Consider the following 18,855-nt stretch of genomic DNA (forward strand, 5'->3'; position numbering starts at 1 on the left):
TACTTCAGCATACCTTCACCTATTTCAGGTATCAAAATGTTCAGCTCTTCAAGGACATTCATGCTTCTATTAACAGTTTTTCAAAACATCACACTTTTAAAATATTTAGCTTTATTCTGAAAAGTTTGCCCCTTTCAAATGAATGGGGAAATTCTACTTAAGCATACTTTCAGGTATTTCAGGTATCAAAATGTTCAAGTCTCCCAGGACATTCATTCTTCGACTCAGAATTTTTATACACTTCACACTTCTGAAATATTTAGCTTTATTTTGAAAATTTCCCCCCATTCAAATTAATGGGAAAATTGTACTTCAGCATACTTTCAGGTAGATATGCCATTCATGTATCAAAATGTTCAGCTCTTCAAGGCCATTCCTACTTTATTGCATCTCAACCTTCAGATTATTCAACAAAGAACTTCAGCCATTTCTTCTGAACTATTTCAGGAAAGAACTTCAGCCATTTCTTCTCATCTTTCAACTGTTTCAGCAATTGATTTCAGGAATTTTCAGGATGATCTTTCAGCTTATCAGCATCCACACGAATTTACAACAGGAAATGTATTTCTCTAGTTCTTTGTTGAGTTTGTGAAAGGCCAGGCCAAAGCAAGGAATGAACCTAGCTTCACCACAACTTACCTCTCACCCGCCAGTCCTACAGTCACATACAGAAAAGGAAAACTGATAGGTAATTACATGCAAAAACCATCAGTCATGGCGCACAAGACAGAAGTATCAGAAGGGGCAACGACAAAGGAAGCAGGCGAAGACATTAAAAGACAGTGTCCCATATATCACAAACCCCACCCACTGAAAAGATGCAGGGGTTTTAGGGCTGTGCTGCTTGAGGACAGGAAGAAGCTGCTCAAAGACAACAACATCTGCTATCGCTGCCTTTCTTCCATCAACCACCAAGCCAAGGATTGTGATGACACAGTTAAGTGTGAAGAGTGTAACAGTGAGAAGAACCTGGCAGCTCTCCACCCAGGCCCAGCACCATCGACATCTAAGCCTCCCTCATTCCCCAAAGAGCACGGCAGGAGCAAGTGAACGCACAGGACTTAGATGTCACCGCCACATGTACAGAGGTATGTGGAAATGAAATCACAGGGAAATCCTGTTCCAAGATTTGCTTGGTGCAAGTCTACCCAAAAAGTCAGCCACACAACATCAGAAAAATATATGCGATAATAGACGATGTAGAAAGAAATTCTTGATAAAATGATATAGTGCTATGTTATGTATTTGCAAAACTGTTTAAAAGATTGTTTAATCTGCTTGACCTTTGTAATGGGTTGACCTGTGCACTAGAAATGCTGTGTGTCTGAGTGCAGACTCAGAACAACAGGAAGTGCAGATGACTAAACTGTCTGCACGAGAGATGTGAGTGGGTATGAGGTCTTATTGTTTTGGCTTCAGATTATCAACATTTATCAACATTATATGAAATGCTTGGCCTTCTATGATTGCCATTATAATCTGCATTAGCAAATATATCTACATGCTTATTTTAGTATCATATGCTTTATAATTTCACTTGTCTTTAAGAGTGCAGGAGACTTGGAGCTGACAATAAGAGAACCTGTGTAAGGCTGTAAGAAATAGACAGGAAACCACATATAGGAACTAGACCACGGTCGCATAGCAACGCTGCTGCTGTTCCTAAATCTGCAGACAACAACTAACTGTTTATAAAGACGTACATAGGAGGGTAATGTCTGGTTCAGAAGGTCAGGATGTTATTCTCAGAATTTCACAGATCAAAATCTGCCTGGCGACAAGATCATCAAATTAGGGGTCAGAACGAGGTCAACAAACCAACCAAGGAACGAGGATGAAGGACAGCACAGATGACGTCAGATCTACCGTCATGACTGTATTAGAAATTCTCTGTGGAGAGGAGACTCGCGGTTCCCGCTTCCTGCAGCAGCTGTGCGCTATACTTCTGTAGTGTGGATAGGGGCTTCAGATAGAAACGGAATCCAGAGCTCTGTATTGCTTTTCTTAAATATTGTAATAAATATTTTAAAGGACAGATTTGTCTTTGAGCATTCTTCCTAAAAGAACATGCAGGACTGGTTTAGTCCAACAACGATCAAAGTAACCAATTGCTTGCAAGGACAATTTTTCAACATATTCAATATACAAAGCGCAACCACACCATACACTCGGAAAACCTGTTCTGGTGTAACATAAGTGACTGGTAGAAGAGCTTGTGACAACATAGCTGACATTTGATGGAAAAATGAGTTTTCTTCTTCCCACTCTCATAGAATGCAATGCAATTCCCAGAAACAGGGAGGAAATCCCCAATACAGAAGCTGCTTTACTGCTGCTGATAGGACGAAATCTTCTCAGAGTTCACAAAGTGAGGAAGCAAATCTGTGGCAGACACAATGATCCATTTGTACAGAAGCTTGACCTAGGCTGGGTCATTGTTGGTGACGTGTGTCTTGGCAGCACTCACAAGCCAGATGAAGTCTCTAAAAAAACATGTGTTGGACAATGGCTATCCAAGCTATCTCACTCCCTGCGACAGCCGCTTCAGTGTCAAAGAAGACTTCAGTATGAGCCAGTCCAAAGCCATTCCCAAACCACTGCTATTTTCAAACTCACACACAAAGTCCACTGCTGAAAATCTAGGAGCGAATGTGTTTTGTCACACCAATGAGGACAATCAGCTTGCATACTCTGTTGAGGACATGATGTTTCTGAAGAAGATGGAAGGGTTCTTCAAAGACGACACTAACAGCTGGGTCGCTCTACTCCCGTTTCAAAGCCCCAGACGCCTACTCCCTGACAGGCACTATGCTTATAAACGCCTTATGTCTCTGCGATGCTTGCTTGACAAGAAGCCAGACATGAAGGCACACTTCACTGATTTCATGCAGAAAATTCTCGATAATGTAAGATTTGATTCTTATAGGCTTTAGTTACTGTATAAGCTTTAGTTACTTTTCATAATTTTAATTTCCTTTAGTTACTTTTCAGCCCATTTTTTTAGTTACTTTTCATACCTTTATTTTCCTTGCTTATACATATTAAAACTGTATTGATGACTGCTGTATGAAACTTTGGAACTGCATGTTGTAACTTCTGTAGAGACAGGACGTCTGTATCTCCAAGTAACCAGACAGCCTTTTTTACATTTTAACAGACCTGTTGGCCTGTTTTGCACCTTCACCTAGACCCACTTAGCATATTCCAAGTTCTGCTTTGTCATGGGGTGTCCCAGAGGCAGGGGCCTACAACCTGAGATGACCACCTGGCCAGTTTAGCATATTTATTAGCATCACACACACAGGGTGGCCTGCAGCCCAGACCACCCATTGTTCAGTGTTCATTGATCAAGATCAAGCTGCCACCTGAGAAACACACACACACACACACACACACACACACACACACACACACACTCACATATACCTGGAGTTTACCACATTTCAGCAAGGAGGTGTGAGCTCCTGCTTACACCAAATGGCCAACAGGATTACGAAGTGTTGAATGTTGTACCTGTGTCCAGGGCGGGCCTAGCCCAAGCAGATAAATGTATTAGGAAAACGTAACTCATGGTCCAGAGAACGGATCTCCTGCGGGAGCTCTGTCTCTCTGATCCCAGCGCTGTATGGACTTCACCTGTGCCCAGACTTTGAGTAAACTTCCTGTTGATTTTAAACAATCTTCTCCTGTCTTCACTTCTCGCGCTTCCAACAAAAAAATTGGGTTATTTCTAACAATAACAAACATGCAGAGCTTGCATCACCTCATGACAGAAACAAAGAGAGCTGGTATCTCCCCACCTTTGGTGTCTATCACCCACAGAAGCCTGGGAAGATTCGAGTGGTGTTTGATTCCAGTGCGCAGTTTGATGGAGTGTCTCTCAACGATGTACTGCTGTCAGGGCCTGACCTAAATAACACACTTGTAGGTGTGCTCCTTCGCTTCAGGAACGACCCTGTTTCTATCACAGCTGACATCAAGCAGATGTTCTACTGCTTTGTCATCCAGGAAGAGCACAAAGATTATCTCCGCTTCTTGTGGTAGTAAGCCAATGACCTGTCCAAAAACATGGTAGACTACCAGATGAGGGTGCATGTCTTAGGCAATAGCACCTTACCAGCAGTGGCCATCTATTGGTTGAGAATGGCAGCAAAAGAAGCAGAAGCTGAATACGGGACAGATGCCCGAAACTTCATAGAGCAGGACTTCTATGTAGACAATGCATTAAAGTCTTTTTCAACTGAAACAGAGGCTATTGATGTCCTACAGAGGGCCCAAAAAATGCTTGCCCTGTCTAATCTACATCTCCACAAGATTGCTTCCAACAAAGTGGAAGCAGTGAAGGCCTTTCCCCCCAAAGACAGGGCCAAAGAAATCAAAGACCTTGATCTTTCGACAGATAAGCCACCAGTCCAGTGCAGTTTGGGTGTGAGTTGGAACACTACATCAGACACATTCACATTTGATGTTACACAGGAGCAGAAGCCCTTCACCCGCCGTGGGGTGGTCTTCACGGTAAACAGTTTATTTGATCCTCTTGGACTACTGGCACCCGTAACTATCAAAGGCAGACTTCTTCTCAGAGAGCTGTCCAGCAGCAACCTTGAGTGGGACAGCCCCTTGCCACAAGACATGTATGAGAGTCTGAAAACACTGCACATTCCTCATACATATGTTACATTTTCTGTCTCACAAGCCGCGTTAATTGAACTTTGTGTATTCTCCAAGCTTAAGTGAAAGCTATAGCTGCAGTAGCCTACCTGAAGGTTACCCACAAAGATGGGCATGTTGAGTCAGGTTTGTCATGGGAAAGGCAAAACTGGCCCAAATGCCAGAGCTCACCATCCCTAGATTAGAGCTCTGTGCAGCCGTGCTTGCTGTGGAAATGTCTGAGCTTCTTACAGAAGAACTAAAGATGAAGATTGACAAGACCACATTTTACATTGACAGCAAAGTGGTGTTGGGATACATCCACAAACAACACAGAAGATTCCATGTGTATGTACAGTAAATAACCGGGTGCAGAGAATAAAGCAATCTTCTCAATGAGACCAGTGGAAGTATGTCCCCACAGAGCACAATCCTGCAGACCATGGCTCACGATCTCTGGTATACATATATTAGAGGAATGGAAGATAAACTGTAGCATCAGATGGACAAAATGAACTTAAAGCTGTGAAATCAGCTTTGTGTAGACTGCAAAATGGCTGAACTGAGTGTGAATAAAGCCAAATTCCAGTTTGAAAGATATAACTGCCTTCTTTCACCTGCACAATATCACAAAAATCAGGAGCATCTCAAAGTGATGCTGAAAAACTGGTCCATGCATTTGTTACTTCCAGGCTGGACTACTGCAACTCTTTACTATCAGGATGCCCCAATAGTTCCCTAAAAAGCCTCCAGTTAATCCAAAATGCTGCAGCCAGAGTACTGACAGGAACTACCAAGAGAGATCATATTTCTCCCATATTAGCTTCTCTCCACTGGCTCCCTGTAAAATTCTGAATAGAATTTAAAATCCTTCTCCTAACATACAAAGCCCTTAATGACAAGGCTCCATGATATCTTAAAGACCTCGTAGAGCCTTATCTTTCTAACAGAGCAATTCGCTCTCAGAGTGCAGGTTTACTTGTGGTTCCTAGAATCCACAGAAGTAGAATGGGAGGCAGAGCCTTTAGCTATCAAGTATTCTCCTGTGGAACAACTCCCAGTCTCAGTTCACGAGGTGGACATCCTCTTTACCTTTAAGATTAGACTCAAGACTTTCCTTTTTGATAAAGCTTATAGTTAGGGGTGGATCCGGCGACCCTGAACCTTCCTTTAGTTATGCTGCTATAGGCCTAGGCTGCTGGGGGGCCCAATGATGCTCTGAGTTTCTCTCCTCCCCTCTCCTCTCCTCTCTCCCTATGCTTCTATATGCCACCATTACACATTACTAACTTTGTCTCTCCTCTCTCCCGTAATGTGTTCTCTGTCTCTCCCTGTACTTTTCTGCAGGTTGCCCTGGCCCTGGAGCTCTATGTTTCTGATGAGCAGTCACCAGCCACATCAACCTGATCAGTGTTTGATTGTTTGTTGTGTCTTGTTGCTTTTCTTCTTTTGTCTCTCCTCTATCCACTCACCCCAACGGGTCGAGGCAGAAGGCCGCCCACCAAGAGCTGGGGTCTGTCGGAGGTTTCTTCCATTAAAGGGAGTTTTTCCTCCCCACTGTAACCAAGTGCTTGCTCAAGGGGGATTTGCTGGGTTTTCCCTATGTAATAATAGTGATAACAGTAAGGTCTAGACCTTACTTTGTAAAGTGTCCTGAGATGACTTTTGTTGTGATTTGGTGTTATACAAATAAAATTTGATTTGATTTAAATGTTTATTGCTGTGTTTATTTGTTATTGCAAAGTAAATGGCTTTGATAAAGCGTCATCCTGTGCTAAATGTGTCATCCATATTGCATTACCTCTGTTATTCATCATCCTGTATTAGCAAGCTAACATTGATTTTGTCAGTTAAGCTACAGCTGGCCAGGGTGTAAATATATACTCACAACTTATCTTTATCTAAGACGTTTGTGTGGCACAACACATTTTAATTTAGTGCTGTGTAAAATATCCATTTACTGCTGCACTCCACATACAATATGAACCTGAGAATGCTCAAAATCAAGGTTCAAAAGCAGTAGCATAAAAAGCAGCAAGAGGGAATCGGTAGAGGAGAACAGGTAAATGTGTAAACAGATGTTAGAGATGTAGGGATTAGTGATCTCTCCCTACCAACTTACCTCCCTGCTCATCCAACATGACCAGAGTTCTGATGCCAGCATCTTTACTCTAACAGACAGAGGGAGAAGAAGAAAGAACAGAAGAGAAAAATATGACAGGTCAGTGAAGGTCAACAAAGCAGAACAGAGCGAAAGCCACTGTACAGATTAAGCAAATGAGATATAACCAGTTAATCTGTGAGCTTTAGACGTGCTGCCAGGTGGGGTTTGTTATTTTTGGACAGAGCCAAGCTCAGTGTTTCCCCATTTCCAATCTTTATGCTAGGCTAAGATAACCACCTGTTGTCTGTAGCTATAGTGTACAGTATCAAACTTCCCATCTAACTCTGCAAAAAGCAAACAGGCATATTTCCCAAAATATCAAACTACTCCTTTAAATTATAGCAATCAGCTGACAGATGGGAAGATTTCAGTTACTACATTTGATCCAGGAAGTCATGGGAATAAAACACTACAGAGGAGGTCAATAGACCCCCTGCAGTATGGCTACCGGCCCAACAGGGCCACCTCAGATGCCATTGCTGCTACTCTTCATTGACTACAGCTCCACCTTCAACACAGTTGTCCCCCACAAACTCACCCACAAATCGTCCACACTGGGTCTGCACCCCACCCTCTGTTACTGGCTCCTAGACTTTCTGACTGGCAGGCCCCAGTCTGTCAGGATTGGCAATAGGATTTCAGCCAACATTGTCACAAACACTGGCACCCAACAGGGATGTGTCCTCAGTCCCATCCTCTACACCCTGTTCACCCATGTCTGTGTCACCTCCCACAAAGACAACATCATCCTAAAGTTCACGGACGACACCGCAGTAATAGGTCGCATCACTGGTGAGGACGAAGCAGGAGGGAGGTGGCCAGTCTGGTGTCATGGTGTAAGGACAATAATCTCAGCCTCAACATGGACATGACAAAGGAGATGATAGTGGACATGAGGAAGGAGAGGAGATCTCATCAGCCACTGTTCATCCGGGGGCTCGAAGTGGAGAGGGTGAGCAGCTTCAAATACCTGGGTGTCCACATCAGTGAGGACCTGACTTGGACACATAACACCACACAGCTGGTCAAGAAGGCCCAATGGCGGCTGTACTTCCTGAGGAGGCTGATGAGGTTTCCCTCTCTGCAGAGCATTTACCACCGCAGGGTGCGTAGGAAGGCTGCCTCCATCCTCAAACATCCCACCCACAACCCAGCACGGACTGTTCACCTCCCTACCCTCTGGCCGGAGGTTCAGAAGTGTGAAATGCAGGACCACTAGACTTTCCCTCTACCATCAGACTCCTAAACAGCTGAGGAGTTTATTACCAGGAAATACGTGATGTACTGTTTACATTCTCAGTTTGCACATGCCTAATTGCACAATGACTGTTGATTGCTGCATATGCTGCTTCCATGCAGAATACATTCTCTGTTATATTCTTATATATTTTTATTATATTGCTGCATTTGCTGCTTAAATGCCTTAGATTTTGTGTTACTTATTTATCTACTTTATATTTCATTTGTATTTTGTGGCATTCATGTGGACGGCAAAGTAAGAATTTCATTGTACAGGGAAACACATTTCCTAACTGTGCATATGACAAATAAACACTTTGACCTTGATCTTAACCACTTTGTAGGCATTTAGCACCTATTTTTACTTGTTTTGTGTTTATTTTTCAATAGTTTTGTATCTTTTTGTAGTTGTTTTTCTGTCCTTGGGGTCTTTACTGTCTTTTTAAAATCATTTTGTGACTATTAAGTGTTTTTGTATGTCTTTGTAGTTTTGCATCTATTTTGTAATAATTTGATTGACTTTCCAAATGAAAGCTTAACAGCCATTCATAGTTGTCTGGTTTTAGGGGCCTCCTGACCCTTGGGCCCCTGGAACTGTGCCTAGTAGTCTCATTCAGTAACCTATCCATGTGTACATGAGGGTAAGTACTGCCAAGGTCCAACTACTCAACAACCAGTCATAAAACAAAACTGCAAACTTACTAAAACCTCAGGGAAAAAAAAAGAGAAAACTGCAGAGAAAATATTAAAATCTCATAAAAATATATTCATGCATGATTCTGCAAAGATTCTTGGGATAAATTGTCCACCAAATGGCATGTGCTATATTTGTTTTGTTCACTCAGCTGCTACCAGATATTTTTGACATAACTCCAGTAATGTAACATTCTGATTTGGCTTACAGAGTTGGCACATGCTCAGGAGCACAATCACACACACATGTACATGGAGAATATTAACATCCATGCAGACTCATATGCTGTAATTTTTCTGTGCATGGGACTCATCACATAACACACATCAGTGAGTACACAATAACCACATTAATCACTGTGCACACATCAAACAACTTCATGCTCTCCATGAGCCAGAGGCATCTTCTGACAGATATTAATATCCAAAGGCCATTCAGTTTATGCATGAAAGATTTTGGATCAAAGTGTGCTCTGACCTTCTTGGAGTAGTGATAGATAGAGACCATTGCTGGAGGCCTGTTAGACTGATACTAATATCAGTGTCATATCTAACAGACTGTAAAAGAGAACTGTCAGTGGCCAGGATCTGTATCAGTGTGAGGTTAAAATGTTGATGATGAATGAGCAGTCAGTCTTTTCTCTGGATGACAGTCAAATCAGAAGATGAAAATAGGCTAATTTACATAGGCTTTGAGGGAAAAAAATCTCAGCATGGAAACTTCATCAGAGCTAATGTTTGCAGATACATGTGTATCATGTATCTTCTTGCTTTCATTTGTCACCACAGATGTTAGTATGGAGAAAAGATGCTTTGTTTTTCTTTAACCATCTTCTGAGTCAAATATATTTATGATCAGAAGTTGAGGTGATTTATGTGATTTCTGACAGGATAGTCACTTTTGATTATAAAAGAGAAGTGGATGTGGTTATCCATATGCCCTCTTTGGTTGATTCTGTAAACAAGCATAGAGCGTTATTAGTTTAAAACAAATTAATCCAAGTTATTTATTGTAGATGGAAGGTTATGCACCCTGAATGATAATCTCTCATAATTTTTATTTCTCCATCACAAACACATTTTGGAATCAAATTAAAAGATCATTTGACTGATTAAAGGTGTCTATGTACATTTAATAAGTTATGGGCAAACCATAACCACTGATTCAGTAGCTTTCATCAGTTTAAAATGACAAAACAATTTGACATTTTAACAAGTGCCCTTATTTGCTTTCTTGCTCAGAGTTAGATGACAAGATCATTCTCATCTCTTTCCAGAACAGGTATGACTGCGCCAACAGCTAAAGACTATAGACAGAGGGAAACATCTACCCTGGCTTTGTCTAACGGTAATACAATTCACATTGAGAGCCGATGTACCAGAGTCAAATTCCTCATATGTCCGACAAACCTGGCCAATAAAGCAGATTCAGATTCTGATTCTGATCTACCAGGTTTCAACAAAAGGTGTTGGTATCATCACAGTGAGATTACCAGGTGACCAGTAGAAATGTCAGGATGTTATTGCTCCTGACCAAGAAAGGCTTCTAGCACATAACTACTCTTAAAACCACAGCTTAACATTTTTTGCATCTGTTTTTGTACAAATTAACCAGCAAGACATGTTATATAGTGATTTTAGGTAGATTTTGTAGTTACACTAATTTAAGCAGACTGCTTTGTGTTTAAAAGGTAAATGTGAGTGGTTTCAAACTTCTTTTCTAACTAAGTAAGAAAACGATAAGTCTGCTTAGTGTTCCATAGCAAATGAACAGTGCATTTGCCCACAGAGCAAAATGTCACAGTATTGTTTTAAAGTATCTAGTGATTTCTTCCCACAGAGAATCACATTCAACCTATTTGCCTTGGGTTTAGAACAGTGCTATACAACAACAACAAAATGGTTTGCCCATACCCAGCTAAAAACACCTCTAAAAGGGAAAAAAATGCAAGACTCAAACTGTAAATGACAAAGTATGGCACTCTTGTGCAGGGATTTCTAGGCATGCATCACTGTCATGTCCACCTTTAATAATGAATTCTCCCCTCTCTTCTCTTACATCATTCACATTTCATTCTATGAAGCAGTTGCTCATTGTTCCTTGCAGACTTGGTGTGAAGATAACAGTTCTCATGAAAACACATGTATTTCTGGATCTTTGATAAAGCCTTTTCAAACTACAAAGATTTAATTTCCTGCAACAGAATTCATTACACCCCCTCTCTTCCTTACTTGCTGATACACTTTTAACAATATACACTGGATTTTTTTCCTACCAATATCCAAATCTAAAACTAAATCTGAAGGAAAATTGGATTCTTAAATAGTCAAAGACATTGTTTGATACTTTTGAGAAACATGCATTTTTGCTTCAAGAGTTAGATGAGAAAGTCAATATCACTCACATCTGTACATGAAATATGAAGCCAAAGCCAGGCTCACTTACTTCCTGATTCCAGTCTTGTGCTAATGGGCTGCTGCTTTCATAACCATAATAGTGTAAACAATCATGATCCCAGTGTTATAAATTAATAAATCAGCGAGATAATTATTAGATATTAATGTTTACATGGTACAGGCAGTACAAGTAGACTTGTTCCACTGGAGAAGAAAAGATTTTGTGACAAAGTTACTGGAACTAGATCAAGCATTGTTGCTACCAAAGCAGGTGGCAATTATTAAGTGCAAGGGACATCAGATAAACAGAGGTAATAATGCAGCAGATCTGGCTGCCAAGGTAGCAGCTGGTTATCAGGTAGCTCAGGGAGCTATAAAAGGGATCCAAGACCTACGGGGTCAGAGCTTTGAGAGCTCAGTTATGAAAGGGAACCAAGACCTAAGGGGTCAGAGCTTTGGAAGCTCAGTACAGACAGGATCCAGGGCTAAGGGGTCAGAGTTTAAGGAGCCTAGGACAGGTACTCAGGACCCAGAAGGTCCAGCTCAGGGAGCTAAACAGATGAGTCAAGACCCTGCAGAAGGGGGTCATGTCTGTGAGACAGAATTGAGCTTGCAGACTATAAGGGAAATACAGAACAAAGCTGCTCCTACTGAAAAACAGGCGTGGCTAGGCAAAGGGGCATCTAAGGATCAGACAGGACTGTGGAGAAACCACGAAGGTAAAATAGTAGCCCCAGCAGGACTGCTTAGTTTGCTGTGTCAAGAAGACCACAGTGGAGGACACGGTGCGAGCTCCAAGATAAATAGTCTGATCTCTCAAAATTGGTGACATCTGTATTTGAGGGATATCACCAAGTACTTTGTTACAACATGTGAGACATGTAACCAGTTCAACCCCAGAGCCGCGATGAAGGCGGGGCTAGGGGGATTTCCAGTTCCAGATGTTCCCTGGAAAGAGATTGTTGTTGATTTCACAGATATGGGAGCTGATAAAAGAGTTGAAAGAAAACAATATTTACTTGTTTGTGTGGATCCGTTTTCCAAATGGGTAGAGGCTGTACCCACGAAAACAAAGACAGGTAAAGAGGTAAAGTGGCTCACTAGGGAAGTGATCCCCCAGTTTGGAGTACCTGAAATTATCAGATCTGATAATGGAACACACTTCTCAAATGATGATCTACGTCTGGTTGAGCGCATGTTTGGGATAAAACATAAGTTTGGGGCTGTCTATCATGCAGCCTCTCAAGGCCTTGTTGAGCATGCAAACAGAACTATAAAAGAAGGGCTCACGAAAGTCTGCGCAGACACTAACCTAACCTGGGTTGAAGCTCTACCTATTGTATCGTTCAACCTCAGGTCCATTCCGAATGCGACACTTAATGTAAGCCCACATGAAATCCTGACAGGGAGAAAAATGCCCTGTCCTCTAACTGTTATGCCTAGAGATTCAACACTTCTTCTTTTACAGCATGCTAACATGAATGAGTATGTCAAATGACTGAACAATGCTGTGATGAGTGTCTCTGAACAGGTTATTGAAATCCTGCACAGGGACCAACCTGAGGAACCAACACCAGTTGCAGTGGACAGCTGGGTCTATCAAAAGGTGCATAAACTTCACTGGTCAGAGCCACGTTGGAAAGATCCTTATAAGGTAGCAGAAACTACTACACACTGTGTTAAACTGTGGCTCACTGAGAACATGCTAAGTAACTGGATCCATAAGACACATTATTCTCCAGCTGAGGATCCAGCTGGATGGACAGTGAATGAAGTCAGGGCTGATTTAAGAACCTCAGTACCTGAGTTGATATACAATCCTGCAGAACCAGAGCCACAGTTAGAAGAGGACCTACCCTAGTGTAATATTTATTAGAGAACAAAAACATTGGCAGGGACAGCAGATAAAATGCCTAGTCTAACAATTTTAGGCAGTTGTCCTGGTATGGTTCTCTGTGTTCTGGGCCTCGTTAGCCTAGTTATAGTGGTACCCATATTGTGGTGGGAAACAAGGTCCCACATACACCATGAGAAAAGACCTAATGTCCTGATTCCACTCGAGTTGGTTTTTGATTTGGGTAAAACTTCCACTTTAATGGTAGATGCATGTGACATTCTTGACTGCTCTGTGTGGCCACAGCAAGAGCAATTATGACAGTCTGATAAATACATTTGTATACTGTTCTGTCTAGTTTAATGTTCAGTGTCTTACTAATCTTACCAGAGATTTAGTTGTTGGGTTTCAGGAGCAACTGGCAGCTGCTTCTCTTATGTCATATCAGAAAAGATTGGCATTAGACTTCATTCTGGATGAAAAAGGGGGTGTTTGTACTATGATTGGGCAACAGTGTTGTACTTACATTCCTAATAACACTGCTCCTGATGGCTCTATTGCTAGGGCTCTGACAAGGTTAAAAATTTTATCAGAAGAGATGGCTGACCATTCAGGAATTCAAAATTACATTGATGATTGGTTTGTTAAAATTTTTGGCAAGTGAAAAAATTTGGTGGTTTCTTTGCTTACATCTTTTGTGACAGCAGTTACTTTGCTGACCCTGTGTGGATGCGGCTGCATCCTCTGCATTAGGCATCTTTGTCTAAAGTGTATCACCACTGCCATTGATAATAGATACTTGACTCCTGCCTATGAGATGGTTCAATACCAATCTCCATGGGAAACTATGCCCAATGATCTCACTCACTGAGCCCGGTGAAACTGAGATTGAAGAGGACCCCTTCGACGGGGAAGAAGACCGTGATCTCCCCACATATTATTGCTAAGGGTTAATACATATCCACATATATTCTTGCATGCACGTAGGTGATGTGGACTCATAGGTGTGTGATTGATTTTGATTACTGAGTAGAATTTTGTTATAAATGTGTGATACTGGAAGAAGATCCTTAGTCTCCAGCATAATGGATTCCTCCTGCAAATGTTATGATTAACCAATGAATGTTTGCTACATGTTGTTTAGACATTTCCATGTTTTGTCTGAAAAATGCTAAAACTGCAATGAAGACTCAGCTTTCACATAGAAGTTTACATATAGGGCCACTGCAACGAAGACCTGCTTACATGCCATTATTTTATGTTATTATTTTAGATTTTGCCCTTGGTACTCAGCTCTGGGCTTTCCCTGGAGGGGGTGGTAAGGGGGGGCCTCTCTCCTCCTTGGATGTCTAATCTGGGGACAACAGGGACATTTGATTTAGGTTGACACGATAAAAATCATGTCAAAAGGGGGAATTTGTTAGAAATTAATAAATCAGTCAGATAATTATTAGACATTAATGTGTTGAATCCTATCCAACTGAATAGTTTAAGAGTTTCCCCAGTCAAATAAAAAAAAAGCACAAAATGGACAGTAGGAAACTGTTATAATCTGTTATTCTGCTTTCCTTGGATATCATCTCACTGAAAACATAATCTGTATGTTTATGCCTAATTTGATAATAAAAAGTGTGAACCTCAACCTAAAAATTCTTGGGCTGTTGGTTGATTTCACATTATGAATCATCTGTTGGAAGTATACAGAACTGAAGTTATAGACACAAGTGGATGAATGTGAAGGTTAACATTGTTACATTTGAGATCAGGATGGTATTGTTGCTTTCGTACCACAGATGTTGGTATGGAGAAAAGATGCTTTGTTTTTTCTTTAACCATCTTCTGTATCAAATATACTGTGTTTATGATCGGAAGTTGAGGTGATTTATGTGTGGGGAGATTTCAGTGACAGGATAGTCACTCTTGATTATAAAAAAGAAGTGGATGTTGTTATCCATAACACCTCTTTGGATGACTCTATAAACAGGCATGGGGCATTAATAATTGAATTTTATACAAATTAATCCAAGCTTCCCCCCTGTCAATGGATACGCACCCTGAATGACACTTTTACATCAGATATAGTGTAGAGGTAAAGGGGTGTCAGTAAAACTTGAGACATTTGTAAGATTTAGCCTAGTTCTTTCAACCAGGAACTCAGAGGGACGACGCAGACCACTTGGATATATATAAAAAATATAACCGTGCTGGTTTATTCAAAGGGTCACAGGCAAGAATTAACATTACACGTCCAGGCATCTTCCACCCCCAAAGCTGCTCGCAGGCAGCCCGGAAGAAGAAAGACCCTGAACCCAAGATCTCTATACAATTTAATCACTTCGATGGGCTAGCCCCATCCTACACAGGCCACGTCAAACCATGACGTCACTTGATATGCCAACTATGCAGCTGACCAGAGCAGTAGTCAAAACATGAAGAATATTAAAGTGTGTGGCTGTTGATTAGTCAAACCATGACGTCACTTGATATGCCAATCAGGGACATGTCCGAACAGTAAGCCTCTGAAGATATTATGATTAAGATTACGGCTGAACATATCATGCTACTAGCAATATTCATCTGCCGGCAGACTCTTCAATCTAGTTGACCTTGGCCTAGATGCAGCCTGCAGAACTCATGACAATGAACTGAGCACCCAACAGCCTGAGCTGCCTTACATATTTCTAGACAACAAATCCCTAAATATCTACCTAACTAAGAAAATACCTAACACATTCTTACTACTTAGCAAGAGAAATTTATCTGAAGATATCAAATGAAAATCAAGACAAGCCATTGTGTAATCAGATGAGGATGCTTATTCCCTTGTTGTCGACACTGGTAGCGCAATGTGTGTCATTGTACTGTTCGACTCACCTCCTCAACCAGAGCCAGCATACGCCGAGTGCTCTCCAGAGACTATAAAAGAGAAAGACAGAAAGAGAGAGGGCATTGGAGAGTCAAAGCAGATACAGAGTGGAGCACCCGGATCAAATATCACAAAAATGCAGTATATCAGTGTTAGGGTGGACTATTGAGTGTAACATAGCATACTGTATGTTGGAAGGTGAACTAAGGAGAACCACTAATCAGTGTAGACAGACAAATTACTGTTATCTTGACTTATGAATAGCCTTGATTGTTTCTCTCTTCTGATAACTGGATTCATTTTTTGATTTCTACTGCTCATTTGCCAATTTTCTACCCACTTCAGGATCCCTCCAAATCTCCTCCATTTCCTAAACCAAACACTTTATTAATCCTTAGCTGGCCGTTTCCCTGTTGGTAATCTTCTCATCTCCACCCATTCATGCCTTTCTTATTTCTCTCTTTGTCGTGTGTGGAACCTCTTGGCCTTGCATTATCTCTTCATGAATATTTAACAAGGCCATTTGAGCTTCTCTATTATTCTGCTGCACAGAATTATCTGCTCTTCCTGAGCTCCTCTCAACTCATTAAAAAGGGCAAAGTTCCCTAGTATCCAAGAAAAGCACAGTCTTGATGAAAGAGACTTGCTAAAACAAGGAGGGGTCACATTAGAGCAGCTGTGTCTGGTAGTCCAGAGGCTTTCCTGATACATTTGTGTCCTTATGAGGCCAGGCCATTGTCATGTCATATACCAAAGTTAGCTTTGGCTGTAGACCAAGTATTCCACTAAAGTCAAATTCTGTTTTTCTGCTTTCTGTTGTGCTACATCCTTCACCTACAGTGCCAACTACTATGACATTTTTTATTTTTTTGCTAAAAGAGGATACTACAACAGAAAGAATGGCAGACAGCCATTCCAAGGCAGGCAGTCCAAGTGTTCATCAAGACTGACTAACGATTATCTGGGTTAAAATCTATGTTATGATTTCTGGCTTGGCAAATGACAATTCAAATTGTTAAACGTGTAGATAATGTATGATGCTTCTTTTTTTTTAAGCAAACAGGTTTTTCCTCTTTGAAATGAATCATTCCATTACATGTAAAGTGCAGAAGTGTATGTGACAAAATATTTCATGACATCAGGTTTTGTCAAATTGTATATTTCATGACTTCAGGTTTTGTTAAATTGAATGAGTGTAATCAAGGTGCATAAGTGCAAACCAGAGAACAAATGACTCCTGGTAAATCTTTGACTACCGTAGCACTCCCTAATGCACCCATTGTAATTTCCAGACAAACTTATTTTGCCCAGAAGGAAATTACACAGAAAAATACAAAAAATTACACCTTGCTGTCGTACACAAATCTGTATGCGTCTTGTACTGTACCTCATCGGCAATCTGATCTGCACGTGTCTGCAGGTCAGCTAGTTCATTGCGCATGTCAGCTTCATCCACCATGATGACTGTTCAGCTCTGACTTCAAACAAGAAAGACTGGGAGACAGAGAGGAGGAACAGGCAGGTTAGTACACCAACAACACAAAATAAAGCATTATGGAAGATGTTGCTTTGTATGTTTCTGGTCAAATTAAACATTTGTTGGAAACACTTTGTTGTGGGCAGCTGACTAAAATGTCTGTTTTTTGATCTGCATCTACTGTACATCCGCATCTATATCTGCCAACACTGCCTACCTCTAACTCAAAATGGTATACTTGTAGATAATGTAATACAAGGGTTATTTTATGCTTCACAACAACTAGTTTGTACAACTGGGATTGTGGGAAATCAAGAATATTCAGTTGTTCCAAAGGAAGGGGCAACAACATTGTTTAAATATGAGGATAACAGTGCAGATGTCTCTCCTGGAGTATATTCATACTGTTAGACACAATTGTTTACATGAGAAATGACATAGGAATGAAAAAGTGAACAAGAGAGGTTCAAACCCTCCTCAGGACAGTCAGTTTAAAAAGATAGCACAGCTCTGATACTTCACTACACTCAACTGATCCAAAGTATTTCACAGCACAGAGACAGAACAAAAGGAAGGAACTGATATATTCAGGTCAAGTACTGTCTTCAAAATGAATATATTTTGCATTTATAACTACTTCTAGGATCATGTAGACAGTGGTGTGGGAAGTACTCAGTCTGTTTACTTACAATTGGCAAAAGTATTAATTCTGCAGTGCAAAAATACTGTCACAAGTAAAAGTCCTGCATTTAAATTGTTGCTTAAAAGTTCAGAAGTATTAACATCAAAGTGTACCTAAAGTACTAAACGTTAACTCATTATGCAGAAAGCAAGCAAGACTAACTGAAAGATCATTCATTTTGCACATATCTACTCGTAAACACTAAGAAAAATTAAAACTGCATTAATAAACTTTTCTCTTAAACGTTTCACCATTAAGGTGAAAGTGAGAGTCAAAACAAATTCAAGCCTCCGACTCCAAAACTACATCATATGTGGTCATTACAGCCAAAGACAGTTGTGGCAGTCGGGTAGCTCACCTGTAACTGACTCAGAACTAATGTATACAGAATATAAAGCCCAGAGTTTACAGTGGCATTGCAGCGACGTTCAATGTTACATGACACACAACATTATAAGGTAACCGTTAGTTATATGTGAAACAAATGTAATGAAGTCAAAGTATGAAGTAGGACCCAAAATGCAGACACAGTCTAGGACTGATGTCTTAATAGTCTATAATAAAAAGGATAAGGAACAAAGACAAAAAGGGGGGGGAAAAAACCCCAAAGGAGCTCAGCCAGACAAAAGAGAACTAAAAGATAGTGATGGGACGTGCTGTGCCAAGGCTTCGAAGCGTGTCGACAGATCCAGGAAGTGTTTAGTGAAGCACATATCAAGGCTTGTAATGTTTATGGAGAGTGACGTCATCGATGACGTTTGAAGCCCTGCTGCATGTAACAAATCGGGAAGTGGTTCGAATTTTGCAGGGATGTATTGAAGGTTAAAAAGCCCAAGGAATCTCCACACAATTT

At 40.9% G+C, this 18,855-nt stretch overlaps 1 protein-coding gene across 1 annotated transcript in view; it reads right to left on the minus strand.

The window, feature by feature from the left end:
* LOC109969932 (synaptosomal-associated protein 25-B-like) overlaps window positions 1-18,855 on the minus strand; it is a 49,505-nt gene that overhangs the window by 11,343 nt on the left and 19,307 nt on the right. The window contains exons 2-4 of the mRNA XM_020617158.1: window positions 17,231-17,337; window positions 15,852-15,893; window positions 6,773-6,821 (exon numbers count right to left, since the gene is read on the minus strand). Coding sequence (XP_020472814.1) covers window positions 6,773-6,821; window positions 15,852-15,893; window positions 17,231-17,302 — 163 coding nt within the window. The 5' untranslated portion in view covers window positions 17,303-17,337. The remainder of the gene's footprint in view (window positions 1-6,772; window positions 6,822-15,851; window positions 15,894-17,230; window positions 17,338-18,855) is intronic.

The sequence above is a fragment of the Monopterus albus genome, unplaced genomic scaffold (assembly GCF_001952655.1).
Source record: "Monopterus albus unplaced genomic scaffold, M_albus_1.0 scaffold186.1, whole genome shotgun sequence".
NCBI lineage: Eukaryota > Metazoa > Chordata > Actinopteri > Synbranchiformes > Synbranchidae > Monopterus > Monopterus albus.